At 37.8% G+C, this 23,579-nt stretch overlaps 2 protein-coding genes across 2 annotated transcripts; both read right to left on the reverse strand.

The window, feature by feature from the left end:
- Nucleotides 1-7,430: 7,430 nt before the first annotated feature.
- Nucleotides 7,431-9,760, reverse strand: LOC106373721. The gene is made up of 9 exons (XM_013813856.1): nucleotides 9,458-9,760; nucleotides 9,098-9,371; nucleotides 8,893-9,007; nucleotides 8,696-8,820; nucleotides 8,460-8,541; nucleotides 8,266-8,377; nucleotides 8,031-8,188; nucleotides 7,836-7,956; nucleotides 7,431-7,769 (listed from the first exon to the last, which is right to left on the reverse strand). The coding sequence occupies exons 1-9, from the start codon at nucleotides 9,758-9,760 to the stop codon at nucleotides 7,431-7,433; spliced, it is 1,629 nt and encodes a 542-aa protein (XP_013669310.1).
- Nucleotides 9,761-10,560: 800 nt separating this feature from the next.
- Nucleotides 10,561-13,793, reverse strand: LOC106374793 (probable serine/threonine-protein kinase PBL15). Its single transcript, XM_013814739.3, has 5 exons — nucleotides 13,246-13,793; nucleotides 12,621-12,756; nucleotides 12,395-12,531; nucleotides 12,135-12,258; nucleotides 10,561-11,114 (listed from the first exon to the last, which is right to left on the reverse strand). Exons 1-5 carry the CDS (start codon nucleotides 13,684-13,686, stop codon nucleotides 10,699-10,701), a joined length of 1,254 nt encoding a protein of 417 aa, XP_013670193.1. The 5' UTR covers nucleotides 13,687-13,793; the 3' UTR covers nucleotides 10,561-10,698.
- Between the last annotated feature and the right edge of the window lie 9,786 nt (nucleotides 13,794-23,579).

Raw genomic sequence — 23,579 nt, forward strand, 5'->3', positions numbered from 1 at the left:
ATAATTTGATGTGAATTGATTTCATGATCAAAAATCTAAAACATTCCTTATATTTTCTATATTATCGTTTTGTTTTCCTTAAACAACCGATCAGTTATAGCATATTGTAAATAATTTATCTATTTTAGTGAAATGGTAAAGGTTATTTTCATTTTATGATTAATAAGATATATGGTTTTCTACAATCTAGGATACGTTCAAAATATAAATTTTAAAAAATATAAAAGTATATTCGCTGGTAAAGATTTTCAGTTTTCGTAATACTGTTAATACATAATTGATATCTAAAGAATAAAGGTATGTTTTACAGCAAATTGTCAATTAATTTGAATTTCTAAATAAACTACTAAATTAATTATTTAAGAGAAATTAGATCATATAACCATAACAATATTAAAATTTAGTAAACGACCATAACAATTCACATGCTATGATATTCTATTATTTCTATAAATTTTGAAAAGAGTCAATTGGTTTGATTAAGCAAAATGGGTTTTCAATTTTATACTATATTATAAATTCATGTAGTGTGGTTTAATTCCTTTTCAAATGAGATTTGGATATATAGATTAAAGAGAATTTGATGTGAGTTGATTTTTTAGATTTTCATGATCAAAACTCTAAAACATTTTTTTATATATTTTTTATATTTTTCGTTTTGTTTCCCTTAAACAACTGATCAGTTATAGCATATTGTAAATAATTTTAATTATTCTATTTTAGTGAAATAGTATAGTATGTTACAAAAAAAAAATTCTTCCTCTTCTTTTTCTTCACCAATTTCTCATAATCTTATTTACTCTTTGTTCTTCTTCACACCTCTCTCTTTCTCTCTCTTTTGTTCTTTTTTCATGTCTTTGTTCTTCCTCGTTCGGCCCCTCAACTCTCTCTCCCCTTATTCTCTTCCTTCTCCTCTCATTCTTCAATTCACCATTTTACTCCTTTTCATCCTCATCTAGCTTTTTTCTTTTTCCTTTCCAGCTTCTTTTTCGCTTTTATTTTTTTTCTTCGCAGTTTTAAGAACAATTATCTTTGTCGATATTATATTACTATAGACTAAATGTTATGTATTATGTAGTTAGAAAATATAGTACATTATATTTTGTGAGTTTCACATTGTCATTCTCACGCACACGCGTTATTAAGAACACTAGAGATCCTAACTGCGCTACGCGCGGTTTATATATTTTCAAAATCTATCATTTTATGTATATGTGAAAGTTGCATTTTATATTATATTTAATTTAAAATTTTAATATACCTAATATGTTTTTTTTGTTATTTTTCGATGCGGATTAAATCATCTTAATTGAAAAAGTATAAATGATATCATAAATAAATGAACAGAAAGTAAATATTTCTCTAATAGTACACTTAAATTATTATTATAGATTATGTCATTAATGTGAAATCGACTTTTGAATTCCAGAATAGATCTCAAACCATTTTTAATATATTTTATGGTGTAATATAAAATTTAGTAAATCAAATTTTATATTTTAACATAATATTAATTAGAAATATATAAAATATAATACTGAATTTTATTAACACAGTATTTGAATCATCTTTTTACATTTCTTTGGTTTTTTATTTATTATTTTGAAATGTTAACTCATGAGTTGTTAATTTGTTATACCAGTATCATCGCCTTTCATATAATTTGACTATTTGTTAGGACAAAAACAATGATTATTTGATTAATTGTTGTTTCTTCTTTTAAAGGTATATTAACTTCTTCTTTTTTGAACAAAAAGGTATAGTAACTACTTCTGGATATTTTCTGTTTCTTTTTTTATGTCGGAATATTTTCTGTTTATTAAAATGAAAATGTTGTTTTATATATTCTTCCTCAATTGTTATGTGATCATTTCTAATGTTCTGGTCGCATGTAATACTCATTTTTCGTGTTTATTTTGGTTTAAATTTTCATTTTTTTATCTTTACTAGTGTTTTGTTATGTTTAATCTAATTGATAATATAGTTTGACCGATGTTAAGCTAAAGGGAGCCATGATCGTTTAAGGTGATTAATTTGTTTGTCCCGAGTTGCTAATTACAACCAAACAACAAAAGAATCAGATTAGAAAATAAGATAGCAAGCTAAAGATCAATCAAAACATTATGGGAAGAATTAAATTAGCCATATACCATTTCCTCGGAGTGTATTGCTCTCTTACGACTCCTTTTTTGCATGGTTCTAGTTTTGAAAATTAATATGATCCGTAAGAGCTAAAATATTCCAATTCTCAGTCTCGCCCTCATTTTCTCCTCTGGTAGTGGCACACCTTAGAATTCGTCTGGTGGTTAACTGGAGCTGATGTCGGCTGGACCGTCTCCCTCTTGATCTATCTCTCTCTTCTATGTTCAAATGCGACTGGTGAAAGTATGCCCAATCATTCTCCTCCAGCCGGTGGATGCCGCCGTGCAATGGTGTTCTTGTTGTTTCTCACTCAAGCGAATTCCTCTTTAATTTTCGAGATTTGTGTTCATTCTCCATCGAAGGCTCCATAGGGCCTAATCAACCAACAATTTCAACTAAAAACACATTTCTTACCAACTTTCTTAAGTTATAAAGCCATTGTTTATTTCTTTGTAAGCAATGTTTTTCTCTTTTGAGAGTTTTGGTTTTCTCCTTATACGATTCTTAGCCTTTTGATTAAAAAAAAAACTCTTGATAGGACAAAACATATATTTTTACACGAATGAATATTGGTAATGGCAATTACAATAGAACAGCTTTCAAATTTTTGTCTTTGATCGTCATAACATAGTTGTACTGGGAGATTTCCTATCTCTAGCGTGTTCATATATAATACATACAAAGAATTAAGATAACTACAGAACCTGACAGGTTTCTTTTTGTTTCATTAACTCCTGATATCTATTTTTAACATCATCAATCATCATTGCTTTTTGCCAGGGCACATCCAGTAGTCCTCTCAGCATTAAGTAAGGCAGCTTATTTTGATTAAGTTATACGATTTAAAACAATCTTATCTTCTTGAACCTTCCCAAACTATGCAAAAACAAAGCAGCTGATCAGTGACTTCATCAATTTTACATATCACTATATGAAGTTAGAGAGCAAGCAACTGAACTTACAAAGAACATAAAATACCTCTGATCGTGCAAGCTTAAGCTCAGCTTCTAATGGAGCAAGGATGGCTTCAATTGGAGGCATGAAATCATCGTTTTGTACAGGATGGCTTCTTGGTGGCTTCCGCAGAATACTCAGCAACCATTGTCCATTGATGCTTTCTTTTTTCTCCTCATTGATTTTTTTGATTTCTAGATTCTGCAACACGTTTACTAAGTGTTATTTAGCATAAAAATTAGGTGTAACATTATCCAGCAAAGGAAGGATTCATCAAGCAATAATTTGTTTTAAAGATTGGATTCGGTCGAGATACTGTAAGCTCACTTGCAACCAAGAAACAGAACGTAGTAATAAAAGGTCATGTCTACAAATGTTTGACAGTGTATGACATAAAAGTCAAAGACAAACATGATAAACGAAATGTACAAATGTTCAATTAATAAAAACTTAAGAACTTGAATTGTGGTGAAAGGAAGAGATAAACACACTTATGGAATTGAGTGGAGGATGTTCATTGTACGAAGCTGTTGGATAAACACTTCATGATTGTTTTGGTGAATGAATCATATTCCTACTTCTTAGTCTCACAGCCATCATTAAGCAGCAGAGCAGTTGATAATTATGGGATGGTTTAGTTCTTCTTCCCAGTCTGAAATGTCATAATCAGAAGTCAGTGAAGAAACATCTTATTGTGGGAACATTCAAAATATGCCGACTTACGCTATAGATTCTTCTTTGTCTACCAAAGGCTTCAAAAGAGTAAGCAGAGGCTGCAGGTAGGCGATCAACTTTTAGAGGTACGTTAGTTTTGATATGGAGGCGTGAAGAGTTGATTTCGGAGGATTAAAGAGGTAGTCCCAGGCTGTCCATTTACCACTTCATGCGTGGCCAACAACATCTACAACATTTTTTAACAAAGAGTATAAGTTTAACGTAAAATAGTCATAATTAAAAAGGAGATGAACAATAGAACTCAAAGATGATATAAATGAATATTATAAATGAATAGACAGCTAACCGTATAACTCATCTTTGAAATCCGCATGTGGATGGAGCCGGAACCGGTCTGCGTCGATAGGGAAGCGACAATCTTCAATGGGAGACAGAATAAAGTCGTATGTGAAAGAAACAGTTAGACTCTGTTCTGCAACCCGACAGACCTCTTTGCTTTTGGAACCGGTTGTAAATCTTTCCTGGTTTGCGATGCAAGTATCATTTAACACGACTTGATTAACTCTCCTAGGGGTCAAAAATTTTGGGTTAAAGACACAAACCTGTTCGTCCATGATGACCATTTCCAGTCCACTAAAGTTCCATACTTTTTCTGCGTTTTTCGGGTGAGATGTGAAATACAAAGCGAGAGGAGATTTCCCGGTTGAATAGGTGTCATTTAGAAAATGACATCATAACAAAAACATATCTGTCATTGAGATTACAACCTTCGGAAGAGGATTCAGACACAAGTTACTTGTCAAAAAGATCATACGTTAGCTACATTCATGAGAGAACGATGGACTTTACAAAAAAAAAACACTTGGCAATTACACTAACATAGCCTTCTACGTCCCCTTGGACCACTTCTGTCGCTTCCTAAGCCATAGATGGGGAGACCTCTTCCAATAGGTTCTTCATCTCCTGGTAACAGAGGGACTTCTTTTTGAAGCACCAAGAGCTGATAAATAAGATTTGGAAATATCAAGCTTGTGTCCAAGTCTGTTAGGCGGGCCATGTCGATCACTTGTTCATACATAAGCTGACCAAAGTCGATTTCTTTGCGTTTGGCAACAGCATACAGGAGGCGGAGACGCTTTTTGATCACAAATCAGATTCCGGACCTGGAAGCCAATTACGCTCACACACACGGTATAGAACTTGGAAGGGATTGAGCAGAGCATTGAGATTGAATCCCGTCCATCCAGAGCATTGACCCCCGGTGAGGTGTGTGATTGCCTGCTTCAGCACGACGTCTTTCCACTGAAATGAGTGTTCGACAGTCGGTGTCATCATCAATTGGTTGATCACCGAAGGGGAGAAACGGTACACAAATCCCCGAATAAGAGCTCCCTCCTCGTTGAAGGGTTTGTTAGAGATGAACTCTCTCACAACTCTAGGACAGAATGGATGCACATGCAACACCGTGTAAGACCACCCTATGTTATCGATAATCCTAAACACATCTTCTAAAAGACGATTCCTAGGATCTAGAGAACCTTGAACCACAAACCCTTGGAGACAAAGAGAGCGGTACCCGATAGTGGCTTCATGGCTGTGATGACGGCGAGAGTAACCCCCGATTGGCGTAACGGTTCCGGAGAATATCAATCGACTTTCTTGGAGACGATCATCAAACGACTTGAACGGGACTCGGGATCGGAATTGATAGTGTTCTCCATATGCGTTATCGATTTCGCTAAACCTCCGAATCCTAGTTCGAACAGAAGAAGAAAGATTTTGATCAGCCATGGCGAGGAGATTGGATTGGAAGGCAGTTGAAATATAGAGGAAGAGTCGAGTTTCCCTCGCTAAAAAGGAAGAAGAAGCAATTAAATCTTCCCGAGCGGTTCATAGATATGTTTAATGTTGGGCATATATTTGCAATGTGTGTCTTTAGCCTAGTGGTAGAGTAGTCTTCGCATATGCTCTTGTCTATACATTTTTTTTTCGGCAAAATTTCCATTATTGGCTTATATAAAGAGTTAATGTATTTAATCATTTATGGTTGTCTACATATATTTTATAATGATTATGTTTTTGATCGAATGAGTTAAAGAACTTAGTTCTAAACAATGCTAAGTAATCATCTAATATCATGCTTTCAAATCACACTGTAAACTTAAAAAATTACAAACTAATTCTACTCTAATTAAATAAAAACCAGTTGTTCAATCCGGAATAATAGATGTGAATTGAATTCGGAATTTGAAATATTTCTGAATTGGTATGCTATTAACCAAGTGATGTGGTAAATATATATAAATAATACCATTTGTTCTGGTATATATATAGTTAGCCATTATTAAAAAACAGTTGTTCAATCCGGAATAATAGATGTGAATTGAATTTGGAATTTGAAATATTTCTGAATTGGTTTGCTATTAACCAAGTGATGTGGTAAATATATATAGATATAAATAGCAACAAATATTAAGAATAATTATAGTAAAACTATATTTATTAAATATTTTGTTTTATATTACAAATTATATAATCTAATAAATATATAATCAGAAAGAGTTTAGATTTTTTTTAAAGTACAACTATTAGTATATGAACCAGTTAATTTATAGAATCATTTTTTTTCTAAAGTATACATGTATCTATAGTAAAATTCGAATAAAACACTAATATTTACAGAATTTAACTCTCTATTTTTTAAGTATGATATTTAACTTTACATATTCTTTAATATATTTATTGAGTAACATAATCTAACATAAACCTAATCCCACTCCTTAGATATTAAATTATTAAGACAAAGATTTGCCAAACTTTATATCCATGTATATGTTGGATAATTGATAATTGCATCAAATCCTGATAACCAAAAAAAAAAAAGTTTAATATAAAGAAGGTAAAAAGATTCATTTATCTCTGTTTTCCTTAATTTTTATTACATATAAAATAGGAATTAAGTTTATAAGACGATATGGAAGAAATACAATTTGTTTTTACTAAAAAAGAATAAAAAATTAAAAAATTGCATAAATGACCAAAAAAAAAATACTATAAAGAAGGTATAATTATTTTTCCAAATCCTAATAACCAAAAAATAAAAAAAGACTTTATTATAAAGAAGATAGAAAGATTCAATTATCTTTGTTTTTCCCTAATTTTTATTACAAATAAAATAGAAGATAATTTTATAAAACAATATGGAAGTAATACATTTCGTTTTCTACCAAAAAAAAGTATAAAAAATTAAAAATGATATAAATGCCAAAAAATAAAAAAACTATACTATAAAGAAGGTAAAATATTTTTTTTTAAGTTTTCAAATGTTCCTTATTTTAAAATTTTTAATAGAAAAATCGAACTGTTCTTTAAAACACAGTTATTTGAATAGTTTTCAAAATATACAACATAATTACTACTTAAGATAAAAAAAATGCATAAATTTTAGCAACACTAAAATGATCAAACCTCAAAATTAAACAAAGGAATCAGCAAACCATAAAAATATCCAAATAGAGCATATGATATAAATAATGTCAACACAAAAACTGAAGCAAATGAACCAAAACATAGTCTTTTAACAAACTAAAAGCAAAATCCGAAGCAAATGAACCAACGCATAGTCGGTCAACAAACTCAACCCAAGTACATAAAACATGTTAGCCACATTTAGCACGCTTAGCATCCTCTAACACAATCATATCAGAACCTCTTTTCACCCCCTCATCTGCATGTTCCTCATTCACAACTGAAGAACCTTCCTCACGATTACCAATTTCCAAAGTCACCGCAGTAGGAGGGACAACCACGCTGTCGTCTAGATCGCATCCAAGCGCTGGAACCTCAAGAGGGAGGACCTTGGTGACAGTTAAAGCTTGCGTCTTGCCTTCCAGGTTGTGGTTTAATATCTTGATAACGAACGTGCGTGTCTGTCCAATGGTATCAATCAGGGCTTGAGACACCGGGACTACATGCCCATCTCCTGCGCCCTCATTAGCCTATACAAATTTAAACAATCGTAAGTACACAACTGAAAGCTGAATGATGGACAGGTTTGTGATTACCTCATAGTAGCTCTCAACCAATTCAGAGGCTTTCTTCCCAGTTAACTCATGCCCACCGTCACCGAGAACCACAAAGCTCGCATAATCATTGTTGTCATAGACAGATAGCTTAGTGAGATACCTGTTTCAGAGGCACATTAATAATGAATGTTGAAGGTGTATATGACACAAAAAAACTATAAGTACAATTCTTACTCTGCAGCACCAGTAATCTCAGTCTTTTCACACTTCTTACACATAAGCGTGGTAGGTCCTTTAGTTGCTTTAGTCTTGCACCCACCACAAGCAATGTAATACCATGCGGAATCACGCACAACATCATCAATAGTGGCTGTACACTCGAACCAAGCGACCTATAAAATTGCAACAGAGAAGATACTCAATAACTTATCATAGCGCAACGCAAGTATGAAAGAATGAGATGTCATACCTTCGCTTCCTCCTGCTTCATGTAAGAGAGTAGCTCCCCTATAGTAGCTGCCTCAGCCTTGGTGACAATTTCAGCATTAACTCTATTAGCAACTTCCGAGTTTGATTCAAGCCTGAAATGTTAAAAAAAAAAAAAATAAGCAAGACATTCGATAGATTAAAGTTGACGTTGCAAATACACAGATCAATACATACCACGCCAGATACTCCCTGGTTGGTTGAACATCCATATCAAAGAACACCCGTGAGGATGATAGGGATGACAGAGATAAAGCACCTTCAGCATAACCAATTTTCATACCAAAGAATAACAAATTAATCAAACATTCTAGCTATAAAACTGTCTTACTCAACACCTAATATTACTACGATATGTTCTCAGGCAGCCTACTAACATGTACAAACCACAACAAAATTTAAGTAATACGAACCTCCAAAACGCTTAGGATTCACAGTTGTCACCAGAATAACATTCGGAGGTTTTCCAAGCGATTTAAACTTCTCATAGAAATCTGTAGCTGCCTTGTCCCATATGTAGAGCTTCATCACAGGACCACTGCATCAAAGCGAACACATGTATTAAGCAAAAACATATACGTCTAGAGCATTAAAAAAAAGAAGAACTTACTCATGTGTCTGAACATGAACCAAAATTCGCCGCATAGAAGCTATCTCGACTTCATCAAGCACAAGACTCTCGTTAAGAGTCTGCTCATTCACCAATCTAATATGACCAATATAATCTGCGTATAAAAACAGAACTTAATCATCTACGTACTAAACAATCGAGAGATGTTTGATTAACATAAACGGTTAAGACTGAGAGATCTTACCATACAGATCCCCTCTGAGGTCGCAGGCCGCTTCGAACTGTTCATAACCATGGAAACAGAATCGATCTTCAGGAAACCGAATCGAACTGTCTTTGAGAACAGAGAGGACAGAGTTCCATGAGAAAGCAATGGTAACGTCTGGATCAGCAACCCGGTACACATTCTTGGTCTTAGAACCAAAAAAGTTGTTGAGTCTGTAAGTGGAACCGGGAATCATGTGTCGCAGATAAGTGTCAATCCTCGATGGTGGGATGAATCCCTGAATAACAGTACCCTGTTCAAAACGACCAAGAAACGATTGTTATTAATCTATCGGGTAACATAAACCAAAAACAAAAAGGAAAAGATTTCGTATCAAACCTCTTCGTCGATCAGAAGCATCTCTAGACCAATAAGTATCTTCGAGAGTGCGTTTCTGGCCTCCCAAAAATGGATCAGACGAATCCTTAACTCGTCTTCCTGTGGTCCAAACGTCACATTTTTGAAGAACACAACGCCATCGTTTTTGTCAGAGGAGACATCGGAGCAGACAACGGCCTTGCCGTTACGTTTCTTCGAAGAGGAATCACCGGAGACACCGGATTGGCCAATAGGTTTCATCGCTGCGGCGGAGGATTTCATCGGTGCGGCGGAGGGTTTCATCGATGCGGCGGAGGGTTTCATCAGTGCGACCGAGGGTTTCACCGGTGCGGTGCGGCGCGGCGGATGATTTCATCGGTGCGGCGGAGGGTTTCACCGGTGCGGCGGAGGAGACAACGTCTTTTCCTTTAGGTTTCTTGGAGAGAAGATCGCCAGAAACAGAGTTTTTGCTGTTGGAATTCATCGGTTGAGAGGATATTATTGTGTGTAATCAAACTGGGGGAATGATCGGTGTTATAAAGGAAATCAGAGGGAGGGATGCGAAAGGAACCCATTAATGGAGGTTAATGGAGGTTTGATTGAACAGACTTGAACCGATTAACGGAAAGAAGTGGAAAGGACGAAGGAGATGAAATCGACTGTCTGCGCAAGAGATAAAGAAGCTAGGGTTCGTCGAGACGGGTCGATGCGTTGCTCTCCGTGTTGGTTTAGTTATCGGGCTTATGGGCCAACTCCATCAAAAAAGACAAACAAAATGATAGCCCAATTAAAACTGACGTGGAAGAAAGACGCAACCCGATTGGATGATTTAATAATCCGACGTGGAGGGTCTAAACGATGAGTATATTCGCCTTTTACTTATTGTATGATTACGGTCACTTTTATGTGCTAATTGTCCCATCTCTGGATTGAAACCGTAGAATGGGTAAATTCTTCGTATTTGGACCCTTATAATATTCATCAAATTACCTCCATCATTTAAGAATATTGCATATCTACGAAACCGTCCCATTTTAAAAAGAAAACACACGACAACGATAGCTAACTTTTTGGACAAGATTTCCTTTCACACAATGTTTTGGACAGTGGCTAACAATAATTCCAATCACGGTGGAAGGACTCAAACATGGTCTTAAAAATGACTTTGCTCATATACTTACACTATGTCACACACTTAGATATTTTGTAGCCAAATATAACACAAAAGACAATCTTTTATTGAATTTCTTCAATCCATATATTCAAGATCTTAATGAACCCGGAGCTGATTTTCTACCGCTCCCACTATTTCCTCTAACCTTAGGCGACCTAGGAGACGGTGGCCAGTGGCCAGAGGAAACCGCCATGTCCTTATGATGCATGAGACTCTCTAGAACCTCCGCAACGGCAAGCATCTTAGGCCGGTCCTTAGGGTTAGGGCTCACACACTGTAAGGCGAGAAGAGCCGTATCCTTAGCCGCCTTGACAGAGTATTGACCAGCGAGCCTCTGGTCCATAACGCATCGGAGACGACGGCTGCTGGTTAAATAAGGCTTTGCCCAATCGATGATGTTCTGCTGGTTTTTCGGCCGTGACTTTTCGGTGGCTCTTCTCCCCGTTAGGAGCTCGAGTAACACGACTCCGTAACTATACACATCACTCTTTGTCGTTAAATGCCCTGAAAGTGTTATTCCCATGCATTAGAGAATTAAAGAAATAAAATGTACTATTTGATAATCATATTAAATTAAATGCCTACATGTCCAGATTAATTTGTAGTTGATTAACATTTATGTGTATTGCGTATTTCTTCGTTTTTCAAACCTCTAAATAACTTAAATAATTAGGCCTGGGCGTTCGGATCTTCGGGTCGGATTCGGACCGATTCCTTTTGGGTACGGGTCTTTCGGATCCTAAATATTTAGATCCAATAGGTACATAAAAATTTTCGGTTCGGGTTCGGGTCGGTTCGGGTCTATAATTAAAATACCCATAAAATACCCGTAAGTTTTTTGGTCCATATCGGGTCCGGATCCAGTTCGGGTATTTCGGATCTGAAAAGGACATGACATATCCAATTCCATCAAATTTAGTTGATATTTTCATATATATATATATATATATATATATATATAATTTTACAAAATAACTTAAATGAAACTATTAATAATTAAAATAAAATATTTTTAAACTCTAAATTTTACATTTTAAAACTTCATATTACTTAAAAAATGTTACAAAATAATAACAAATGTTTTTAACAAAATATATTTCAATTAAATCATAAAATAATATATATAAAATAGAACACAAAAACATCATAGTTTTAGATATACATGTTCTTAAGTCAGATACAAATCGGTTCTTATCGGGTCGGGTGTATTCAGGTCGGTTCTTTTCAGGTCCGCGTCTATTCGGATCGGTTCTTTTTGGGTATGGGTCTATTAGGATCGGTTCCTTTCGGTTCCGGTTCTTTCGGGTAAAAAAAATTTAGACCCAAAAGGTACTTGTAAATTTTCGGTCAGGTTCCGGATCGGGTATTTTTGAGTCGGTTCCGGTTTGGGTTTTCGGATCCAGGTTAAAATGCCCAATCCTAATAATAATTTTAATTAATAAGTATGCTTAAATTTAATTGCTGAAAAACAATTTGGCCAAACAAATTCTGTTGGAAAAGACAAGAAATTTGTGTATTTCACACCTGTTGAAACATATTCAGGAGCAGCATAACCATACGTGCCCATGACTCGAGTTGTGACATGAGATTTGGATCCTTCTGGTCCCATTGTTGCCAAACCAAAATCTGACAGTTTCGCAGTAAAATCCTGGAATTTTAACAACTCACATCAAATATATAAACCTTTTGTTAAAATATATTGATAATATTATTAATAATATTCTGTCTTTTTGTTTGACAATATGTTGCTGAAAAGAATTATTAAATAACAACTAAAAGGGTACCGAATCGAGTAGTATATTGGAAGTCTTAAAATCACGGTAGATTATTGGACTCTCTAAATCATGCAAAAAGGCCAAACCCTTAGCAGCCGCGACAGCTATTTTCAGCCTCGTCGCCCACGGCAGCGATATCGAAATCCCTGGTTGTTTATATAACAAAAAGATATGCCGGTTACAATAAGAGCCATGGAAGATATACCTACGAAATAATTAATTATTCTTTTCTTACGTTTGAAGAGGTGGTTTTCCAAGCTACCACGTGACATGAACTCGTAGATGAGGACTCGTTCTTCCTCCTCGCAGCAGTAACCGATAAGTTTGACTAGATTCGGGTGCTTTAGTTGTCCAAGGAGTATGACCTCAGACTGCAAATGAAAATAAAACATATGATATAAATCAAGTCATTATATTGATAGAGAATAAATTTGGAAAATACGTGTATATATGCATCATGCATGTAGAGAGTATATCAAAGTTCTCTCACCAACTATTATATTCTGCTAACCAAAAAAGATTCTTACGTTTTACGTGACACCAAAAAATAGAAAACGACAAAGCTCATATATATGCGTACTTAATCCATAATATAAACAAACATATTTTTCCCATGTAGTTTCATACCCTACAGTACTAAAAGATAAGGACGTGAGTCCAAGTATATCTTTGACTTTGAAATACAAAATAAATAAATATGAGGAGTGGTTCGTTTCTTCAGAATTATATTCTAACGTAGCCTGTCGTTCCAACCAAATATGTGTCATATGGAAATAATTAAACACTAATAGGAGAACAGTGACAAAGTGAAAAGAACTCAGTAATTATTCAGGCATGCTATTACTAGTAAACGTTCTTACAAGCCATTCACGATGTCCTTGAAGCCCTTCAATGTCCAGTAGCTTGACAGCAACAGGCTGAGCTTTGAGGCTTTGTCTGAAATTCTCATCGATGTAGCCTTTATAAACTTTACCGAACCCACCTTCTCCGAGAAGATAGTTCCGAGAGAAGCCCTGCGTGATCATTTTAAGTTCACACATCTGAAAATCCACTAAATCGTCTCCAAGAGCCTCTGCAAGATCTTCGTTAATCCTAGCCGATGAAGAACGGCTTAGATCGGCGAAGGAGAGTCGCCGGAAAGAAGGAAGTGGTCCGAGATGGTTCTTGGAGTCTGATTTGGATGGTCGGCAACGGCTTAAATTTCCCAAGACGGTTTGATCACCGACGGAGCAACAGTTTGAGGCAAAGGGTTTCCATAGCGGTGAGGATTTGGTAGATGTTGCTGGTGAGGAGTCTCTCATTGAGAAAGATAGTTTACCTAAATGTTTTGTGCTTTAGATTTTTAAGGAGTCAACAGAATGATAGGTGGGTTGGGTCTTATTTATACATGTGAGATAGGGACTATGCGTATAAGACATGACTATGTGAGAGGATTACGGCTATAACAAACAAGTGTAAAAAATAATTTAGTAAAAACCATTTGTCGAAACTATTAAATTAAGAGGTCCAATCATCTTCGAAATACATTGCTTACGTACCTATACATTTAGTTTCCGCATAAAGAAGGAAAATGTAAATTTGATAATAAGTTTACTAATTATCGTGTCCAACTCAATGTTATATTATTAGAAAATGTGAAATAGCGGGGTTTTAGTTCTCAAATAAGGATAAGACTGAATAAAAGTATAGGATAGGGGTGTGTTCTTTCTTTAACTGCCCTAACCACTCTACTCAAACTTGGGGTTTTTCGTCATGATGTCTTCTCTTTTGACTCATAGTTTGAGATATGTGTGTGTGTCACCATTTCTCTATTTTTTTAATTTGGGTATTTCGTGCCAATGGAAAGATCCATACCAATTTTCAAGGAGAACTGCAGTTAACCGATGGGTGTTTTTTAACGAGGCCTAAAATATAGCTTCATATCTGCGCGGTTAAAAGTTCTTCGATTATGAAACCAGGTTTATATCTTGGATTGCAATTTATTCTTCTCTATTCAAGAACTTCTCATTGTTTCATTCTAATCACCGGCTCCGGCTGCTCTCAAATCGGAGTCGGGTTAGTTTCTCTTTGTTTTGGTTTTGGAATATCCTCAGTTTCATATCATTAGTACACAATTACTCTTTAATTTTTTATTTATTTTAAGATCCATTTTTTATTAAAAAAAATTATTTGGTTATGTTAGAGAGGGAAGTAAATTAATTTATTAAGTTAACTCATAACCCAAAACAACAATCGCATTGTTAATGAGATATAACCCAAAACTTTTTCTTGATAAATTGATTTTAATAAAATATTGATAATCACAAGTATACAATAATTGTAATTATGTTATTAATATGTTTTCATATATATAAATTTAGCATACTTTTTTTTTAATAATCAGAACTTCTAAAATTTTCGATACCAATCACATTTATAAATATTTAAAGTGACGACCACAATTTTTAAACTACCCAATATATTTTTTGAACTTTAATTGAAAAAAGTAGATTGCAATAAATAGGTAATACATTTTGGAAATGAATTTTAATATATATGTATAACAGCCATAATTTTTAAAGCTTTTATGTCAATCTAGTTTTCAAATTTTTCTAAAGTAACAGTTACAGTTTTAAAGACAGAATCTCTACGGCTACAATTCTAAAGTCAAAGGTTAAATCGAAAATCACTACCAATAAGACCCTTTATGTGTTAAGAATCAAAGTTTGGCTATTGACCTAATAATCCAAAATATAAAGAAATCCAAAATTAAATTATGATTGTGGCCATGGTTTTATAAATTTTGCAAGGAAGTTCCTGAACAGATGATTTTCTTTTTCAATCTATTTACTTCTTGATTTTTGTTTTTGTTTTTTTTTTCATTCTTGCGAAAATCAAAAGAGCAGTTAAATTGAGATAATGGATGATGTCTGCAAAATTGGATAATGTTAGCTAAATAAATTTCGTTGCAAATAATAAAAAAAAAATTATTGTATCATTGACATCACGATTCGTCCTGCTCCACCTTTTCAAAACTATTGGGCATTCCATTCCATTTTTATTAAAATGAATCGGGTTTTGGATAAAGTGATCTAACACTTTTTAAAACAAACCTTAGTTTTATTTAGAATATATTAACATGAAATGCCCATTGGAATTTTTAAAACGGCTAGTAAATCTTCTTAACCATCAGCATTTGATAAAAAAAAAACCATCAGCATTAGTATCTTTTACCAGAAATGATAATAATATAAATTACAATAGCAATTCTAGTTTAAACTATAAAATTTTAAAGATGGGATGACTTTAGATTTATTTACACAATTTTCTTGTAAATAGTTGTCTTGTAACTTCATTCCTTTTTCGTTTCTTTTCCTAATTTTATCACCTCTTTCTTCATCCACTTAAATCAAAAGGTTTTGGAATGAGTGGGTTAATTAAGATTATCAATATTAACAATAAGGCATGGGAGCGGCTAGGGTTTTAGGCGACGAGCGAGGCGACTTCCAGATCTAGGAGACTCCGAAGATAAACGAAGAATCTCTTCCGTGTGCTCTTGAGTCCTAGACCTACTATACAAGGAGACCCTGTTTCCCTTGGCTAGTGCTGTTTCTTTGAGCCCCGAAAGAGTCTGTGTCCTTACGTGCTGATCACGTTTTACAATATTGCTTGAAGTTACGATCATAATTTCTAGCCTTTGCTAAGATCCGTACTCTCTTAGACTTTTGGATTACTTCCCTTTAGGTAAACCAAAGAGATCTCTAGCCTTTGCTAAGTTTTGTTGACTGACCATGTCGAACCAAAGAGATCTGGTCGTGACACATGGAAACCATAGACCCGGCTCCAGCGCATCCCATGCCATGTGCCGTCTCGATATTGAAGATGATGAAATCATAAAACTTCCTGAGTGTGACATAGAGGCGGCGGTGGAGCGGTTTAAGCTGACCCTTATCGGACGTGTCTTCCAACTGAAGAGTAGGAGCATTGATGCTTTGATCAATTTGCTCCCAAAGCCACGAATCTGGAACGTGGAGGGCAGAGTCCGAGGAACTAATCTCGGGAATGGACGCTTCCAATTCGACTTTGAGAACGAACATGACCTCCAGTCGGTTTTAAACAAGAGGCCATGCCATTTTAATCAATGGAGCTTTGCATTAGAACGATGGGAACCCTTTACACGGGAGGACTTCCCTAACTCAATCCCTTTTTGGATTAGTGTTACGGGTGTTCCAGTCCACTTCTGGAATGATGGTACTTTCTCAGAGATTGCCAAGGCCCTGGGAAAAAAAGCTAACGTTGGATTCAAAACGAGCAAAAATCCAAGTTTCCATTAACGTGGATAACCCCTTACAATTTGAAAGGAGATTTGGTTTTCCCAATGGTGATATAGGGAGGGTAACGTTTGTGTATGACGGTCTCCATCGATATTGCTTCAACTATAAACATATCTCTCATGATGAGAACTCGTGTCCGTTACTGATGGAGAAAGAACGTGAACACAGGAGACTTCAACGTCTCGATCAGAATATCAACAGTGAAATGAATCTTCAGCTCGAGCCTCCGAGGGGAGCCAATGAGAACAGAACTAGGCGGCCGATTTCGCCCCCCAATGATCGCCACGTACGATCAAACCTGCCACTGAGATTTAGGATGGAAGAAGGGAGAGAGGAAAAGAGACAACGTCATGCACACCATGGTCTGAAAGATCACCCTAACTCGTATTATGGAGTCTCGAAAAAGAGTTCTAATCATCGTTACCCCCGTGAATCGGGTAGAGATGCTGGCCGACGTACGAATGTCTTGAATAGGATCGAACAGCCTCAAGAACCCCGGGATTCTGGCTCAATGCCACGACATAACTCCTCTTTGAACCATAATGCCAGAGTGCGTAACGGATCAAGGGACCATAGGAATCATACGAGCTCGTACCAAAGAGAGTGGAGACCCCACACCCACTTAGGAACACACCACAATGGGGAACACCGAAACTCCGCTATAAGAGCTTCTGGTGAAAGTGGTCTCTCTGGCTCCCTCTTGGATTCTCAGAGAACCATATCGGAGAACCTAAATGGTCTCGAAGCTGGTGAAATTCCTAGACAGGAAGATGCATAACAGTCAACCGTCAAGCCCAGAATTCTTTCATCACTCTAGCTCATCTCTCCATTCGTGAACCCGATGAACACATCCAGTCAACCGTGGCAAGGTATGTCGCACCAGAACCTAGGAAATCTCCTCCCCGCGTGGAAGCGAATAAAGACCTAAATGATATGGAGATAGACAAGGTTGATGAGGCGGCTCTGGAGGCAATGGTATTGACTGAAGATGACTTGGAAAATCTAGAGAAGTCTGTAAAGGAATTTGAAGGTCTGGAAATGGATGATGAAATGATTGATAAAGATGATCTGCTTGGAGAAACACCGGACAGGGATGCAGAAAAGATAGATGCTCTAACTCAACTATCTCCAGTACATGCTGAGGATCAAGAGGAGCGGCTAGACGGCAGGAACAAATCGACGGATAGGAAGAAGAGTAATGTTACAACAAGCCGCAAGGATAAAACGGCAGCTCGAAACTTTGATACGGAAATCACGGTGCCTGCTCAAGACCCAAAACCCAAAGGCGTGCTAAAGAGGAGGGTCCCCAAGAGCCCAGACGCAAAAGGTTCTAAGGCCTCAAAGAAACTAAATGCGGCTCGAGGCCGAAGCTCTCCAAAAGGGAAACCAGGGACCAAAGCAGGTAAACCCTTAGCCCAGTCCTCTCGTGCAATCCCTCGTCATGAGGTGTTCCCCTCTGTTTCAAGCAAGAATTCTCTGTCTCTCTCAGGTTCGAGGGTGTCCCAGAAACCACCCAGTAAGAGAATATGAGTGCAATCGCGTGGAATTGTCAGGGCGCTGGCGCGTACCTGACCAAGCAGCTCCTGCGCGAGCTGCACCGCTGTTTTACGCCTTCTTTTCTTTTTCTTTCAGAAACAAAAAATAATTTTTCTTTTTTGCAAGACTTTCAGTTTGAATTTGGTTATAATAAATTGTTCACCGTGGAGCCGGAAGACAGAAGCGGTGGACTAGCTCTTTTTTATTTAGATTCTTTCGAAGTAGAGATATTTTTTTCCAATAATAGTATGATTGATATTGTGGCTACCATAGAAGGGCACAAGGTGTTCATAATTTTCGTCTATGGTGATCCGGTTGTTGAATACCGAGAACATGTTTGGGATAGGCTTACCGGGATGAGTCTTACTAGAAATGGTCCGTGGTTGATGTTGGGCGATTTTAATGATATAACAGGTCACCATGAGAAAAAAGGTGGGAGAAAGAGACCTGATACGTCGTTCATCCCCTTAAAATCTATGTTAGCAAACTGTGGGATGATAGATTTTCCAGCAAAAGGAAACCCACTCTCTTGGGTAGGGAATAGAAGCTCCGGCATAAAGTACAATGCAAGTTGGATCGAGCCGTAAGTAACGAGGACTGGCACCATATCTTTTCCCACACGAATGTGGAGTACTTACGCCTATGGGGTTCTGACCACCGCCCAATCCTAACTCGCTTCCTCTCCAAGCAAGGAAGGATCAGACACGGTTTCAAGTTCGACAAACGGTGGATTGGTAAGCATGGCCTTAGAGAAACGATCCTACAGGGATGGAACGACCCTGGCAATCTGCACCCGCCCGATCTGTATGCGTGGATAGCCAAATGCCGCAAGGCAATCTCGCATTGGAAACGTCTGAACCCATCGAATTTGAGAGTACGAATTGAAGAGATCAAAGATAAGCTCGAGAAAGCTCAACTGAATGATGCGATTCTACAACTCAAATGGGATCTATGCGCGCCTTTCCGAGACGAAGAGTTGTATTGGAAGCAAAAGAGTCGAGCTAACTGGCTGAGGGAAGGAGATAGGAATACAAAATTTTTCCACGCCAAAACGAAACAGCGACGCGCTAGGAACAGGCTTACCAAGCTAAAGAACCCCCAGGGAGGATGGGCTGAGTGTGAAGAGGATATTGAACGGGTTGCAGCGGAATACTTCCAAGTTCTCTTTACCACATCAAGCCCCGAAAATTTTGATGAAGCCCTCCGGTATGTTACCGAGAAAGTTACTACACGGTGTAATGAGACGCTTACTAGTGCCCCATCAGATGAGGAAATTAAAAAAGCTCTGTTCGATATTAACCCGGAGAAGGCACCTGGCCCTGATGGGATGACGAGCTTGTTCTATCAAAAATTATGGGGAATCACCGTAGGGGAGATCTACCGTACGGTGAAAGACTTCTTCTCGTCAGAGACAATGGATGCGCTACTGAACCAAACAAACATCTGCCTAATCCCAAAGACAGATAGACCATGCGAGATGACGGAGTTCCGCCCCATAAGCTTGTGTAATGTAAGCTATAAAATTGTTTCAAAGATCCTCAGCAATCGACTTAAACGCTTCCTCCCGACTTTGATTTTGGAGACCCAGTCGGCCTTTGTGGCTAAGCGACTCATCACAGATAATATCCTAGTCGCACAAGAAGTGTTTCATGTTCTATGGACTAACCAAAGATGCAAGACTAAATTTGTCGCCATCAAGACCGATATGAGTAAAGCCTATGATAGGGTGGAATGGACATTCTTAGAAGCATTTATGCGCAAACTGGGATTTTGTGAGCGATGGATCTCCTGGATACATGTATGCATTTCTTCAGTATCATACAATGTACTCATCAATGGAGAACCGAAAGGTAACATATCCCAACCAGAGGTTTCCGACAGGGTGACCCACTCTCACCATTCCTGTTCATTATCCTGACAGAGGCGCTTATATCCCAAATACATGGAGCAGAAAGAGAGGGCAGACTCACCGGCCTAAAAATTGCGAGAGATAGCCCTCCTGTCTCGCATCTCCTGTTTGCGGATGACAGTCTCTTCTTCTGTAAAGCAGAACCTCAACAATGCCGGAAACTCATGAAAATCATTAGTGAGTACGGGAGAGCATCAGGACAACAGTTAAACGCTGCCAAATCCTCAGTTTTCTTCGGCAGCAAGGTCCCTACGGAACTCAAAACTGAAATAAAAGAAGCTCTCGGTATATCTCGCGAGGGAGGTATGGGCATCTATCTGGGACTACCGGAGCAGATTTGTGGCTCCAAGAGACATGTATTTGCTTTTATACAGGAACGCCTTATGGATCGTCTGAATTCCTGGTCTGCGAAACTACTTCAAAAGACGGAAAGGAGGTTTTGATCAAATCGGTGGCACAGGCACTTCCCTCCTATGTTATGTCATGCTTCCTACTTCCTCAAGACATTATTAAAAAAATGTCTAGTGCAATCGCACGGTTCTGGTGGAGTACCAAGCAAAATAATGGCGGCCTACACTGGATCGCGCGGAATAAAATCTGCGTACCGAAAGACAAGGGAGGTTTGAGATTTCGAGATTTAAAGAATTTTAACATTGCCCTGCTGGCCAAGCAACTGTGGCGTCTCGTACAATACCCGACGTCCCTATTGGCTAAAGTACTGAAAGGAAGATATTATCGCAATACAAATTCGATTGATGTCGAGAAAGCAAGTTCACCATCTTACGTAAGGCGCAGTTTGATGGCAGCAAAACCCCTCCTGAAGTCGGGGCTGAGAAAGGCGATAGGCTCTGGCTATAATACTAGAGTCAGGGACGAGTCATGGCTTCCTACAAGCCCCCCACGTCCGCCTACTGGGGTAAGCCCGATCCAAAAACCAAATTTACTCGTCCATGAGCTCGTCGATCGCAACTCCAAGAATCGGAACTTGGATTTGTTGAAAACTTTGATTGTCCCAGAAGATATCCTATTGATATGTAGCCTGCGGATTAGTAAAGCTTTCAGGGTAGATAGCTACTGCTGGGTTCATACGAAATTTGGAATGTACTCTGTCAAAACTGGATATGATGAGATGTGTCGACTGACAGAGGAACTTCCTACATAATACTGCTCAGAACCTAGCATTACCGGTTTAACTCAACAGGTGTGGATGAGCAAAACTGTGCCAAAAATAAAGCACTTCATGTGGCAAGCCCTGACGAACTGTGTTCCCGTCTGTAGTCGTTTGACTGACCGGCACTGCCATCCTGATCGAACATGTCCAAGATGCGGGCAACATGAAGAGACTATAAACCATATGCTATTTGAGTGCCATATGGCCACCCAGACCTGGTCCCTTGCGGCACTACCCACCGACCCGGGAGAGTTCCCGAGTTCCTCCATATACGGAAACTTCGATTTCCTACTCAATAGGATCCACAAACGCCATAGCACAGAGGAGTGTAAAGCTCGTATCCCTTGGATCCTCTGGTTCCTATGGAAAGCTCGAAATGAGAAGGTCTTTAGCAACAAGGACATCTCGCCATTGGAGGTGTTGCAGTCTGCAGTCTCAGAAACGACTAGCTGGTGTGTGGCGCAAATTAGCCCGGATGCACCAGAGGTGAATGAGAGCTCGATGATTCCGGAGCCGCAATATATACCTCCACGGAGGCCTTTTTGCAGGATAGACGCATCATGGAAGGAAGATGACGCCCGTTACGGTGGTGGTTTCGTGATGGAGAATGAAGATGGGAGCACAATGTTTGGTTCAATTGCTAGTAACCGTGTGTTGTCTCCCCTACATGCAGAGTTTGCAACTTTGCTGCACTACAAGAAATATGAGTATCAGTAGCAGTTCGCGATAGCACGATTTCACAAACTGCTACCAAATGTGTTAAAATCGGATCACAACTCTATTGTAGCATTAAAATCGCGCTAGTAAAAAATTTCATTAAGCGGGAACATGAAAACCAATACTTTAGCTGAAAAGTGATTTTAGAGTAAAACACTTGGCCAATTTTCAGCTCTTTTTTTTTTTGTTCTCACTCACGACACAATTTTTTTTTTTTACTTGAATCGATCTACCTTCTTCTTCCATCTGCTTCAGTTGTAAACCTCAGACTAGTTTTTGTAAAAGATGAACGAACTGGGTTCTTCTCTAATCGAAAACACCATCGTCACCTTGTTCAAAATCGAAACTTAGGAACCCTAATCCGCCTTCTGTAATTACTCCTCCGCCTTCCTCTGTCGCTCTTCACCACCATCTTCTCTAGATTCACACTCTCATTCTCCCTCCTCCACTGGCTACGACAATTCGAGCTCGACGATTGTTCTCAAGAAAGAAGATGAATTTGTGTTATCATATCCACTCCTCTGTCCTCAAGCTTCCCCATTTCTTCACTCCAAAGGTCTCTTCTTTCTCTATCCCTCTCTTTCGAGCAACCCCTTTACCCTCTGCGCGTGATTGGTCACCGATAAACAATCAAGTTTAACACTTTCGAGTTTTTTTCCATGTCTCAGAGCTTTATGGCGTCTCATCGGCGAGAATTGAGAGTGTTCACAGTGGCAACAACCACAGAAGAGGCGTCTGGTAACATATAAGACAGCTCCAATATCTCTACCTGAAGGCTCGTGGAAACAGGTAGAGAGATCTTCTTGATTATGTTAAAAGTTTGAAAGATTGAATCTTCCTTGTTTGTTTAGGTAGCTGGTGGAGTTACAGCTGCTGGTATGTATGCTGGATTTCGGGCGTCAGGGAAGAAGCCTAATCTTGCTCTTGTAACCTGTGATGTCGGTGCTGTAGCTGCAGGTCCAAATGCTAGCTATCTTTGTGGTGCTTAATATTTATTCAGTGGCAAATACGTTTCTGATTGTTTTTTTTTTTCTGTCAGGGGTGTTTACAATGAATGTGGTTGCTGCTCCTGTAGTTTACTGCAAGAAGGTTCTTGGTTCCTCTGAGGTAAGACTCTTTTCTTTTGGCTCAGCTTGATTGGAGAGAGTCAAGATTAAAACAATTGAGTGTTAACCCTCGAAGCATGAACACAGTCTATGGCTTATTTTTTCCATACACTAACAACTAAAGATGTGGGCCAAGAGTTTGTAGTGCTTGTACTAATCAGCACAGTCTGCTACTTCTTATTCCTTGAACATTTACTGGTAATGCTTGTTTTATTCTCCTGAGGTGTCCCAAAACACGGGCTCTAAATGTCATTGCAAAGATTACATGACATGACAAGGGTTCTTTATATGTTATGTAGGTTCGTGACTTGAAATCATAAGCTATCTTATCGCCATTTTCATTCACCTTAGGACGAAGCAGAGGTTTCGGGTTCGTGACTATGTCTTCTGTCTGAAGTTGAGGCAGCTGCTCCGCAGTTTAATGGCTATGTAGGAATATACA

The sequence above is a fragment of the Brassica napus genome, chromosome C1 (genome assembly GCF_020379485.1).
Source record: "Brassica napus cultivar Da-Ae chromosome C1, Da-Ae, whole genome shotgun sequence".
NCBI lineage: Eukaryota > Viridiplantae > Streptophyta > Magnoliopsida > Brassicales > Brassicaceae > Brassica > Brassica napus.